Source organism: Octodon degus, unplaced genomic scaffold (assembly GCF_000260255.1).
Source record: "Octodon degus isolate 3935 unplaced genomic scaffold, OctDeg1.0 scaffold00071, whole genome shotgun sequence".
Classification (NCBI taxonomy): domain Eukaryota; kingdom Metazoa; phylum Chordata; class Mammalia; order Rodentia; family Octodontidae; genus Octodon; species Octodon degus.
Window position 1 is genome coordinate 4883094 of NW_004524647.1, and position 14388 is coordinate 4897481.

General features: G+C 35.8%; 1 protein-coding gene across 7 annotated transcripts in view; it reads right to left on the reverse strand.

Annotated features, from left to right (window-relative positions):
• Nucleotides 1-2185: 2185 nt before the first annotated feature.
• Nucleotides 2186-14388, reverse strand: part of Arpp21 (cAMP regulated phosphoprotein 21) — a 160828-nt gene continuing 148625 nt past the window's right edge. For 5 of the 7 annotated variants that reach the window (XM_023719767.1, XM_023719769.1, XM_023719768.1 and 2 more), the window contains exons 20-21: nt 4196-4344; nt 2209-2964 (exon numbers count right to left, since the gene is read on the reverse strand). In XM_023719767.1, coding sequence (XP_023575535.1) covers nt 2707-2964; nt 4196-4344 — 407 coding nt within the window. In that variant the 3' untranslated portion in view covers nt 2209-2706. Of the gene's footprint in view, nt 2965-4195; nt 4345-14388 lie in introns of all 7 variants that reach the window. The other 2 variants (XM_004635255.2, XM_023719771.1) reach the window with 2 other exon arrangements.

Below are 14388 nucleotides of genomic sequence, written 5' to 3' on the forward strand. Positions count from 1 at the left end.
TGCTATGTGGCAACCTCAAATATTCTAATGTAGCACGACAATAAGGATAATATAGTACTTGACATCTCATAAGGCTAAATAGAAAGATTAAGTAACAGGAAGAGGACTTGATCTGAGTAAGAACCCAAATGAACTTCTGCAATCAATATCAAATGTCTAAACATAAAAGACTGCCAACTTCTCAAAAGGAAAGAACAGCTGCTATGGGGGAAAGGAGAAAAGAAGGAAGGGAATTTTTTTAAATGTATACATATGTAATAGATATAATGTATTTTTCTTGATTATATTTGTTTTAGTTTTAATTTCCTTTAAAGAATTTCCCAGTTCTATGTATGTCTGAGATTTTGTAATGATTTCTTAAGTAATTCTGGGTCAAGTGCTTTTACTATATTCATAAATAATTACATGATCTTATTTCCATAATGTTGAAGAACGTACTCTCCTAACTTACCTCATATCATCAGAACTATGTATCACATATATATGTAATATACACACACAAAGTTGCTAAGATAAGTATATGACTGATTTCTTAGTCCACTGAAAGGAACAGTTAATGCTTATGCTATATGCCTATATCTGGTAACCTGAGCAACCACTTTGAAGATAGCAATGGTAAGATAATAACCTTTGTCAATTTCCTATCATCTTGTTTTAAAATTCTATATCAATTTTATTGATTTTCTTTTCTTTTTTTTAAAAAAAATAAAATGACTACCATACATGGAGCAGACTGGCAAAAGAAGAACAAATAACATAAACTTCCGCCTTTACAACTACCTTTGTGCCGCTTGGAATATTTTGAAACCATCAAGAAGTCACAGTAATTGTAAGGGTCATTAAAATGTTAAAAATATTTCCAGAATTTTGTGAAGAGAAGATAAATAATGATGCTTCTATTTGGATTTTGATTTACAGGATCACCACCATGATCGGAAAAGCAAGACAATTATTTTTTACATGAGTCCTTGTTGATCAACCTCTTATCTCCATTAGGGGACTGTCAGCTGGGGAAACATAACTGTCCTTCCTTAAGGCAACTAGTGGTCCAATGTCTCACTGCCAAAGAAAAAGAAAGGAGCATCCCATTTGTGTGACACCTTTAATGGCCAGAAAATATTTATATAAGAAGAAATAACTCAACCAAGATTTAGAAAAGTAGAAGAGACTCTACAAGGAATGAAACTCATTGGAGTATGGTAAAAGTCTCCCTTTTAATGATAGAGGAATTAACAGTATAATCCTAAAACAGTGTATCTATCTAAATAGAGGTTCTAACTACTTGATTTTACCTACAGCTAAACAACCAAAATGGCAATTCTAACAGAGAATATCATACTATGAAAAACTATGGGATGCTTTCATATATATATATATATATATTCAATCAGAGTTTATAAAATTAAAAAAAGAAATTTTCTTATTGTGCTATGATATTAAGGGGAAAGCTATGAGGTTTTATACCCCTGTTAGATATCTGTCAGAAGATCTGATGCTCAGAGTCCATGGTTAAGTTATTATTTTTCAAGATTGGATAATTCAATTTTACCTAAAGAATATGCCAGGAATTCAATATTTTGAGATGAGATAGAGATAGCCACTAGTTTATTCTGAATGTCTGCTAATTTTAGATACTTGTAATGAAATAATTGCTATGTTTACCTTGTCATAAATTACCACGGCAGATATTAATACCTTTGAGTAACTGCCTATTAATACCTATGACACTTTTCATTGTATGGTCTAGTATAAATTGTGGAATTATATTTGAAGAGAGCCGTGTCTCCTTTAATTTCCCTTTAAGCAAAGAAACCTTATTTTTCAGTTCTATAGTAGAACTCCAGTGAAGGAAGCAAGGGCTTAGTAAAAGGCTGCTGTCATTAAAATCATTCTGAGTTTTCTAGTTGTAGAAGGATAGCTACATGGATTCAATAGTCCTACAATCAAGAGCAAGTATGCACTTCAAAAATGTGAAATTGATGAAAAAATGGAAATTACCTTATTTTAAGGACCTCTGTAGAATTATGACAAAAGTTGCAGCTCATTAAGTATTTGTGTATAGCACCTCCAAATATAAGATCAGTTCATTATAAATGCCCAGGAGACCTTTTCCATGCAAATTCATGAAATAATCCTTCAGGAAGATAACAGTAATACATAATAATACATATATTGAAAGAGAGAGTGAATCAAACTGGTGTGAAAAACATGACCTTCCTCCATAAGGTCAAATATTTTTATTTAGATTTAACACTACAATACAGTATATATCCATTAAAAAAGAAAACTCTATAGTGTATATAAATTATTCCTTCCATTCATCAATTCTTTTCCATTACAGCTTTGGTACAAGATGATTTAGTATATAATTTTAAATACTTTTAGCATCACAAACTCAACACAAAGTACAAAACTAATCCAAATTAGGGATATTATGATCTACACAGTGGTATTCAGTGGTAGGAGAAAATCTTACCTTGATGAATTCATGTCACTAGCTAAGCTATAAAGGCATATCTAGCAGACATGACAGAAATATGCACCATTAACCAGCTAATGTGTGTGTTACTCTTTGTTTATTTTTACAGAATACCAGCAGCAATCATTTGTTGAGAGAACACTTAAGTCCTCAGCCATTTTTCCCAACATGCTCTTCTCTTAAAGGCCATGAATGATATTTGATGAAATGTACCACAGCCAGAGCTCTCAGAACTTGACTTGCCAACCAGTATTGTTCATATTTGCACAGTTTGTCCGGCAGCTAGCCGACATCATGGGGACAGTGCTGGAGGGGCAGTGTGGACCAATCAGCCTAAGGTTGTTCTGAGGGGTTGACGGTGTGATGTTACAGTAAACAGGGATTCCAGGGGCTGGGAGGGACCCTTGGCCCGCCTGGTTAGGTAGCATGATTGGCTGTTGGTATGACTGCTGGGGCAGTCCTTGAGAACCTTGGGTCATTGGCACCTGTAAAAAGACATAAACGAGAGCCCAGGGTGAAAAGACTATTTTGCAATATCCAAGGAACATAATTGTGTTGCAAAAATTATTCATGCTTTGTTTTTCCCAATTTGATTCCCAGCATTTCACATATTAGCAAGTGTCCTATTACCAAGCTACATCCTCAACTCTATTAAAATTTTTGAGTTATATCTAAAAGGTTATCAATATCACTCTTATCATTTATCAGCTATTTTTCACTTCAGGAAGTCATGTAACCTCTGATGGTCTGCACCATTTGCATAATGACACATACTTCAAAGATTCACTAAAAGATTGCTGGATGACATACAGTGCCTCAGACAATATCTTGTCTGACTGTGTGCTCAGAAAAGAATCAGTTCCCAGCTTTGTTCCCCTGCCCCCACCCCTGCTGCTCTCTAGTCGGGATCTTGCACCAAAAGTTTCAGTTTCAAAATATGTGTTCCTAGGCATGTGCCAACAAGTGACTTGGATTAACCCAGTATAAGAAGGGCATGACCCAGATGGGAGGAACTAGAATAGACTCTTTAGGACCACAAATACTTAGGGTAGTTAAATTGAATGGCCAGATAGTGAACTCACTTTTCATTTCTAATTTCAGGCACATCAAGATATAAATCACCAAAGAGTATACAAAAGTTCTTAAAATATTCATCTTGGTTTTATTTGAAAAATGTAGCTGTTAAGCTCCATCAGTGCCTTTTAAGTGAATACAGTGAGTCATTTAAAAATCATATAGCTCAGCCGCATAAGTGTCTGTCTGGCAAGCACAAGGTCCTATATTCTATCACCAATATGGCAATAAATAAATAAATAAATAAATAAATAAATAAATAAAATTTAAAAAAAAAAACTAGCAAATTAAAATTATGCCAAGAGGTTTTTTTGAATGAAAAATGAATGGGAACTTGTTATGAAGCTTTTCTACCAATATGCAGAATTTCACTAAAGGGCATCATCAATAGGACTAGAATTTTCCTCCATGAATAGAAAGCTTATATGTAAACAATTTTAAGGGGAGTCCAATTGCTATCACACATATAGAGCACATACTTGCCGTTTTCCTTTATAATCTTGATTCAAAGTCAACCAGCAACAGTGGTGCAGACAAAAGACTACCACCCACCCAACCAACCAACATAGCAAAATACCCACAGATTTTACTTCAGGAAGTGTGACTTTCTAACCCCCAATTCTGCAGGTTGCTGTTGTGCACCTGATAAGAAGACATTGTTGGGTAGGAGACCATCATGCTTTGCACCGGAGCTCCTTGTTGGCTGCTCATCACACTCTGACTTTGAGGTGGCTGCTGCACTCCCAGTAGGCCTTGGAATCCTTGTTGGCCAGATAAGACTGGCTGATAACCTGAAAAGAAAGGTGAGTTTTTGAAATGTTTGTTTCAAGAAGTACATGGTGCTGCTTAGTGGGGATGACAGCACCTGGTCCCAAGGCAACCTTCAGAAATCCCAGTCTCCTCATCACAAGCATATTACTATTATTTCCTATGAATGGATTTCTTTTCATTTTTAACAGTGGACAAGACTACGGCTTCAAAAACCTCACTGGTCTTCCTACTGTTATGAACCCCATCCAATGAGCACAATCATAAATCCTTCAGGATACCAAAATGGAAGCTTCTCTTCTTATCAGTTGACTGTTGAAAGATGTAAGTTATCCCTTTAATTTATTTTTTGTTGTCTTTTATTTCTATGATATTTGGAGAATTTAGAGATTTTAAAGTTTTTAACAATCAAATTAACTTTTTCATCTTCCTGCAGTATCTCATTTCATGCACCAAACAGCTTAATAATCTTGAATTTATCTTACTTTTAATGTCCCTCTGAATAATGTGACTTGATACACATTAAACTATAAAAACAGGCACCAACAAGTGAAAGAAATTTCACATATTTGTTCTGCTTTATCATTAGCTTCTAAAAGAACAGTTTGGTAAAATAATAGATAATCATATGCATTAGTTAATATACAAAATATTTAAAAGTTCATCAATTGCAACTACCTTCATAGGTCAGTTAGTTAGAACTTTTTTTTTTCGGTTGTTTTTTTTTTTTTTTTTTTTTGGGAATCAGAGATTGAACTCAGGTCTTCACACTTGCCAGGCAAGCAATTAAACTACTGAGCCATCTCCCTGGCCCCTAGATTTTCTTTTCTAAGTGGGCCAGAATTGATTTATTTCATTTTTTAAACATATTCCTCACCATTAAGTGGCTTAAAATGCATTCTTAAAGGAATCGTGAACTTTTCTTATAGATGTTTGAGGAGAAATTATTATTTCAGCAAAAATGGCATGGTGGTAGTGAAACAGATTCACTTTATACTACAAAATAAGGTGATTCCAAAATTTATATAATTCATCACTCTCAGTACTCAAGAATAAGTGAGACAGCTATCCTAAAATAATTTTCTGAGAGAATAAAGTTTTTTTTTTAAAGCTCTAGGTTTTAACATAAGCGCAGAGCTAAGATTTACAACCAAATTTGAAAATAAAACAAAAGATTAACATATTAATTGGAATAATTGGAAGAGCAAGATATTCCAATCAATATGAATCACTGACAAGTAATATGCTGAGTGCACATGAGTTTTAACTTCATATTGAAGAACAAAATTATAGTCTTTACATGAAAATACTTTGTTCTTTTTTTGTGCAAAAATGCACCTTCAGCTGGGCACATTTTGGAGCATGCTTATAATTCTACCTATTCAGAATATCGAGTCAGAAGTATCGTAAGACCAAGGACATCCTTGGACACTTAAGAAGGCTGTTTTCCAAAAATGTTGGGGAGCTGGGGATAAAGTTCAATGACAGGACACTTATCTAGATTATGTGAAGCCTTTTGTTCAATCCTCAAATTGCAGAAAAACAAAAGAACCCAAAACAAAATGAAACAACCAAACAAAAATCTACCCATTATCTGTCTATATTTTCAAAAAGTGGTTTTTGAAAGTCACTGAATTGGGAGATTGGTACAGTTGCCCAAATGGTTTTGGAACAGTGTGTACTTCATAAGGAAGACTTGAAAGAAGAAGTCTGTCAATGTGGGCCACATACCACAATGAGAGGGCTGGCCTATGCTTACAATTGGGAGGTAGAGATAGTATATAATTTTAAAAGTTGCTCATTTATCTTCTTTATGTTTCACCATATTTTAATTTATCCTATTCTATTCTCACAGAGGATATAACTACTATGCTATTTTGCATCCTCGTAAAGACCCCACATATTACCATGGGGGTGAGGATAAAGACAGCTTTTCCTCTGGCTCACTTCTGACCACAGTACACAGCTGAAACTCTTATTCACATGCCAGTGATCTACTTAATAGTATCACCCCAAAGTGCTGCATTCATAATGTATTTGAATTATACAATGGGGAAAACACATCAGATTTGGGAAAATCAAAGGCAACTAAAGTCATGTCACTATGACAACTACCTTTCAGAAGAACTTGTGTGCAGTAGTACTCAAAAAAAATTGCTTTAAATGGTACTTGAAAACAATTCTTTTAGTCTTTAGTATGTACATTTTCCCTTCTAATTCATATACCCAATTGGCTTGAAAAAAGTGATTCTACCTTACCATTCTGTTATGATAATAGTCCAGCTACATCAAGTTCTTTGTAGCATGAATTGTTAAATGTATAAGAAAATACATCCATAAGGTTATAGAAACGTTATGATCAGCTCTTTCCCTTACCATTAGTTCAATAGCAAGAGCAGGCAATATGAATTCCCTGTCAATGTTCATGTAAATTTGACAATAACAGAGCTTTCTTTCTGGCTGTAGTTTCAGAAACAGATTGAAAATGAAAGAAATGTCTTAATATTTTTGGTTTATATTTGATTATAAGGTGAAAAGGTGATGGATCTTTCACAGGACATGTCCTTCTATGAGGTAAACCAAGAGAGAAGATAAAAGAGGGGAAAAGAATCAAGAGGAAGTTGTGTGTCCTAGTATTTGAGGATTATTCGAGTGCTATGTTTGTCTATGGAATCTTTTCACCCTTCCTCAGTCTTTGTTAAAAATTAATTGAGAACAGTGAAAAGAGATTTACTTATTACACCAGCCTTGAAACTATTACACCTTCCCCTCTAAACTGAGGGGAAGGGAGAATAGAGCTGTTATGATATTCAGAAAACAGAATGCCCTGGCAGGCAGAGAAACAAGCATCCTGTGGATGAAAAAAGAATGTTTGCATGTTCCATCCATAAGGCATAGAGCCTGTAAGAGTGAGATTCATCTTCTCTGGCAGCACAAATGCAGCAGCCCTCACCTATCCCTGCCCAGCCCTCTTCTGCATGATGATTTGTGAGCTCTCATGTTCAGTTATGCATAGCAGTAGGCTCTGCATTGGGGTCCCCTGGTAAACACACATTAAGGCAATTGAGGATTTATGTGGGGAGCAAATGCATTCCTGTTTCAAAGGGAAAACTTAAGTGTATGGAAAGCTCACTCTATAGACATGAATCTCATTTATCTCTTGATTCGCTCTTATGGCAAGCAATATACATCTGGAATGGCTTAATTGGGGGTGCCAATTTCTATAAATTATGCCAGGAAAGCGAGGTTACAGAATGGTCCTTAAGACAGGTGGCTGTCTGGAATGTAAATTTGAGCTCTAGTCCAGGAATAGAAAAACAGAAAAGAGATGGCAGTGACCTAAGATTGAACCAACAGTGTCTCCCTGGGACACAGCACACCCAAAGACATGGGTGGCAGCGCTGGTGGCAACCTCCTTATCTTGTCTATTCAAATGAGAGATGTGTTTCTCTTTGTCAATTCTTAGCTGTGAAATGATCACTTTTTCATATTTATTGAGGATTAGCAAGATATAATGCATCATACAAAATAGAAACAGCAACGATCTTCTGCCTTGTAGGCTTGCCGAGATGATAAAGACATTAGCCATTTTTATTATTTCATTTTCAGTCAACATTGATTCAATTTTCAGGTCACATGTGTCATTTATTTTCTGAAAGTAAAAAGATTAGAAATGGACAAATACACAGTAGGAAATAAAAGAATGCACTCTGCTAAGATGGAGAGGTTATAAAATGTAAAATGTCTGAATTGTGTAGGTCTGAAAACCAAATGGGGTTTCATTAAAGCACAACAGCATTTGAATGCTATTTATAGCTTAAAGAGGTTTTGTTAATATTCAGGCAGAATGATATTTCTCCTGATGATGCACAGATATAAAATATCAGAACATAAATTAAGTAATGTAAACGAGTATGATTCTGACTGACATTTTAACTCTTATTTAAGTACTCTTTTACAGATAGAGGGACTGGGGAGATAGCTCAGTAGAATAAGCACTTGCCTGGCCAGTGCAAGGGCTTGAGTTCAATCCCTGGTTCTGAAAAAAAAAATGGAACTCCATTACAGATAGAAAGTTTTGGAATTGAATGAAATGACAAAGAAGTAGCCTATGTTTTGGGGTTTCTGTTACTGTTACTACCATTGTGGGTACAGAGGTTGAAGATGGGAAAAGGGGTAGCCATAAGAATGAATTTCTCAAGTTAATTTTCGCTGTCTTCCCCAATCCACCTAAGTGATGTGATTTACATATGCTTATTAAATGAAGCATTCTTGATGCGTGGAATATCTTTTCAAATGATTAATGTTAATAATTTGCTCAATATAAAAATTACTAACCTTGGACACAAATATCTTTCCAAGTTGCTAAGCAATCACAAAGCTGCTTATGTCTGAATCTTATCTCTGATATGTGAATAAGGTTTGAGGCAAAATTACAGCAATTTGGTAATTTCTTCACTGTTGCATATCCGATGAAGAATATGTAGAAGGAAATGTTTGCCTGGGACTGCTCTCTCTTTTTGCTGAAGTTTTATAGGTTCCTGAAGTATTCCACTTTCTAATATATACCTCTTTGTTTCTCAGTTTATCAATCCCTATACACTTCCATCTGCTTTGAAGTTTTTCCATATAAACAGTCCATATGTGTTGATCATTAAGTCTAAGTCACATAGTGAATGAAGTGATTTTTATATGATAATGTTAATACAATCCTGAGGGTAGTCACTATTACCAAACTCCTTTTGTGGAATAGAGAACCGTGACTGAGTAATATATGGTAAGCCACACATATACTATGAGGGAGAAATGGAATTTACATTGTTGCTTTCTGACTCCAGCACCCAGGTTTTACTCTTGAATTTGAAGTACTATTACTATAAATTCTTTCAATTTTCATAACTCTACGACGATTATTGTACTGTTTTCTTATTAGTGAAAACAATTAAAAGTAAAGTAATTATATTTCACAGTTTTTTGAAAAGGGCACTGTTATTATTAAAGAAAGAAAGAAAAAAAGAAAGAAAGAAAGGAAGGAAGGAAGGAAGGAAGGAAGGAAGGAAGGAAGGAAGGAAGGAAGGAAGGGAGAGTCAAAAGTAAAACATGATTTCAATAAAAACAAATTCATACTACTCAAAAAATACTCAATGGTTAGTTTCTCAGCTGGTGGGATACTAGACAGATCATCACAAATTGGAGCAAGAGCAATGGCTTGCAAACAGATTCCAGGTCTTTCATTTGTTTCATGGATTTCTAGTCCTTAATATTATAATTTTATTTATTTATTTATTTATTTGTGTTTTTTAGGGAAGGGTCTACGGTGTTCAGGCTCTCACTACTAGATCAAACTCATAATGATCTGTCTGTTTACAGCTTCCCTAGAGCTGGGATTATAGGCGTGCGCCACCACGCCCAGTCTCAATTGCTAGGTCCTGGGGCTGTGGCCAGCACAGCATGCTCAGGTCTGGAAACCCCAATGCTGTGCCTACTTTCAGGTGCTTTAATCCCCTGAGCTATTTTTCTGGCCCTTTTTAATACTGTATCTTTTAATACTAAGGCCATTTTAAACAATGGTTTTTCTTCATGATATTTAAAGACTTTATATGTCCACTGGTTTTCTTTCTCTGAGAATGATCTTTAAAATCTTGAAATAGAATGCAAAAAGAAGGTAATTCTAAATATAAGGTAACTGCATATAAGATTAATTTAGTCATTTGATTCTCCTAGGTAACTGGATATCCATAAAATTTACTTGGCCTTTTGAAACAGAGATAATATTTAAAATATCTGGAGGATAAAAATCAGTAAGAACAATGCTGTAAAGGGGTTATGCAAAACATTCGAGAACCTCAGATGAACCTTAAAGAAAACAAGATTCCTAGTTCACTTAGAGACAACTATAGTCTAGAGTTTATGGACTGCAACTGCTATGTTTTGTAATTGAACACTACGGGCTTTCTCCCAAGGCCTATTTCATTACCAAGGCAGTATGTCTACCATAGGAAATCCTTTCCAGTTCCACCTAATTGCAATATTTTGCTGTTTCAGGTAGCTTTGAATGGGGGAGATCAGAGGTGCATCTTTCCATCACAGAGTTCCTGTGGTTTTGAAAAGGCAATGCTCCTTTATGCCTCGCAGAAGTGAATTGGTGTAACAATTACTCCTAGCCTGCAACTCTTCTCTTATATAAAATGAGCAGCAGTCTCAGCAATCACTCAAGGAGACCATGGGTCCTGGGACAGTCAGGAAGTTGTCTGATTTCTCTGGTTTTATACAGACCCTGCCATACAAGAATACAAATTTCAGGTAAAACAACAGAGGCCTAGTGGGATCAATTTTGAAAAATAAGTTGTGTACCTTTTGAGATATTTTGTCTCTGTACCAATCTCACAATTTATGGACTTTAAAACCCTGAGTAAGACCTTCAAAAGAAGAAAGCAGTACAGCTTACATTAGAAGACATTTTAAAAAAAATTTCAAACAATTAGCTGTAAAATAAAACATACCTAGCTGGGAATTCACAATTAGGCACTGTTCTGCTGATACATATGATGTGAAATAGCAAAACATTGTTCTAAAATTTGACCAAAGGGAACACAAGAAATTACTTCTTTTGTTTTTTTTTTAACTGTTGAAGCCCATCATGAGTTATTTCACCTTTGATGCAAACACGTGCTTTCACCTCATATATTGGCAGCCACTATACTCATCCTCTTACCTTTCCTCAGTATTTATTATTTCATAGTTCTAATTCCTGAGGAGTGTGGTGCCCTGTGACCTGTGGAGAGACTGCCTCGGAACGGAGGTAGTGCAGTGCATGTCCTGGTGAACACCAGTCTACACTAATGAATTTTGGGGAAGCTGCGACAGGCCCTAAGTAGAATAGTGCCTCCTGAAGCAGTAGGTTTTCTTCGTACTTGCTCTTTTGCTCATTAGCTTTCATACTACACACAGTGTAATTCTTAAAAGCCTCTTTACCATCCCTGGAGAACATCCATGCATGGGTCATTTTCTAATGGCAGTACACATCAGAAGAACCATCCTATTACAGCAAGCTCGGGGGCCTCTTCACTGCAATTATACCATCCTGATCCATGTAATCACAAACACAAAGCTGGTTTTCTTTCTCTCTTTTTCTGTCTGTCTTTCTTTTTTTTTTTTTTTTAAATCAGGGCAAACATGAGAGACATTGTTAAATGACTAGAGGAATGGATCATGCACGGAATTTCAATGAATGCCTCTGAGGGAAGCAGCATTGAATTTCATTTTAAATGGAAGAGGCTGTCATATTATTGAAGTAATTCTCTGAACTTTCCTGGCCCATAGTGCTGTGCTGACAGCCAGAGAGCTTCAACAACCCAGAGGGAGAGAAGGCTGCCTGAAAGACTCGCAAACGTTTCACTTGCTTAATGAGGTTGAGCAGCTTAGAAGAAAATGTGACATTCTTATACCTCAGCTGGCAGTGTTAATTATGGACATACTTAAAACCCACCTGGGGGGCAGCACACTGCGGCTAAGGCAACACACGGGGCTTTTCCCAAGACCAAGCTTGGGGCAAAGTGAAGATGGAGAAAGGTTATGAAACCCGGTGTTACGATAATATTCCTCCTAGTGAATATCTCCATTGAAGAATTACTGTTGACCAGCTGACTAACAAAGGATGTACATGAGGTCAAAAGTCACAAGGTCAACGTCACTGTGCTTAAGTTACTGTCACTACTGCATGGTTATAGGCTGTAATTCGGTTGTAGGAATCTATCTGAAAACAAATACTAGTCACTGATTCAATCCATACAAATCAACCTACCACTAAAAAGTGGAGAACCTATTTCATAGGCAATACATGGTAAATCGAAAGTGCCCTTTTTAACATACAAATCCTTGAACACTAATCTTCCTATGAAATCTTTAACTTCATGGAGATAGGATTCTTACTCAGACAGTGTTCGAGTGCTGTCTTACCAGCCATAGTTGCTCTCATGTTAGAATGTGAGGGGAGGAAAGAGCAATAAAACTCACAGAGACAATGAAGTGAACTAAGGTAAGGTGGTAGGATGGGAGCAAAGTGACAAAGAAAGACAATATAAGGTGTCAAAAACAGATATCAATGAGTTCAACTGCATCACTTCTTGGATTCATATAAAAAGGGAATAATTATACCATAATCTTGACTGTAATGGTCTTCAGGGAAACTGGGTATTTGAAAAAAAAAAGTACAGAATTGTGAAAACTATGATCAAAGAATGTAAATATTTAGAGATGACAGCAGGTTAGTAGTAGGTACAAATAGAAAGGAAAGAAATAGAGTCTACAGCCTTAAAAACAATATTATGAAATGGAATTTAATGCTGAAAGATTTGGGCACCATGCAAGGTATGTAAGAACAGTGGTAAAATGATGGACAGTAATTTTATAAAGATTCTTCAGGAGTCTCTAGTGAAGTTGGATAACTAGAGATTGGGAATCTATCAGGAAGCACCAGCAATAACCTAAGGCAGGGATAATGAAGGTACACCGAAAGCAATGTGGTGGGGATGGAGAAACCAGACACATAAAAGAGATAGTAGCACCTAAGTGCTAGAAGGCAGCATCTGTGGGGTCCAGGGGTAGGCCCTGGGAAGGAAAAGCCCAAGCATAGGCACTGGGTTTGGGAAAGCAGTAGACTAGAGCTCCTCAAGGCCAAGAATAAAAGGATCCAGTAGATCAAGGTGATCAGAAGACAAGTAAAAGGGTTTGGAATTTAGGGAAAGCATTTTTTAAGGTATATATTATGAAATCATAGTTTTTCTTGAGATGAGAGTGAGTGCAGACTGGGATTAGCAAAATGGAGCTAAGAGAAAGAACAGAATTCAAACACTGAGCTGAGAAAAAGACAACTAAATAGAAGAAAGAAGCGGGGTAGAAAAATTAGAACTAGAAGACAAAAGCATAAAGAAAAACAAGGGAGGAACATTTCATGAAAGACAAATGTGATAATCACTAGCCCTTCAGAACTGTCGAAGAAGGGAAAAAAGTAGATCCCAGGTTCATAAAATACTAGTGACCTTCACAAAAACAAGACCTGTGATAGGTAAATCAGCTTAAGAGAAGAGAAAATATTCTTGTGATTAGCTTGACAATGAGGTAAAGTGCAGGGTGGGTGTGGCCATCAGGATAATTTTAAGGGATTTGTTTCTGTTAGTTTTCTAATATGAAATAATGGTAAGAATTTTTATATTTTTAAAGGAAACCAAAGAGGAAGAGATTAAACATCTGGGAGACATACAATCATCTATGTATCTGCCATAATTCATAACACACTGAACATCAAATGTGGCTTATAGCTAAGAAGGTTGGGATGTGGACGACTAACTTTGCTTCGGTCTTATCATCTCACTGGTAAATACTCATTTGACCCAGTAATAGAGTGTCCTGGCTCTACCCACCCTATTAACTTTGTTGAAGACACAAATCAGCTCAGAGAGCTCATTAAGGGCCACTAAATAATGTAACATAATGCTAGGAAGGCAACACAAGCTAATCAAAATAACTTAGGACAAATGTATGAAAGAAAGATACATTTATCTTAGGAACATGATTAGTGCTCTTCACTCTACACTGAATTGTAACATTTCAAATTTATCTTGATAGAGATGAATAATAAACCCACATTTCTATAAATCTCCACTCAGAATTAATTATGGGGATTCGTATGAAAAAATGAGCTGTGTGGTGATGTTTCCATGACATTGTTTGCTATGATTTTCCTTTAAGGTTCACATAGATGTTTCAGTCAGTTTTGAATTTCAGGGTGTCATAAAGTTAAAAGGTCAATTTGTTTACATTTCATTACAACCCAAGAGCAACTTGTTTTAAAGATAATCGACCGCATAGCACATTAAAAGGAATAAGATTAGCACAACTGAGCTTGACGTAAATTTATGTATCTAACCTGTCACCAATGTTTTCCAGGGAGAATTCCATGCTAAACATTTCTAAAGATGTCGCTGTCTTTTAAGTTGGAGCAACATGACTTCTGATTTTGTGTTTTTCTTCATGAATATTTCAATAAATGACCCCATAGTAGAATC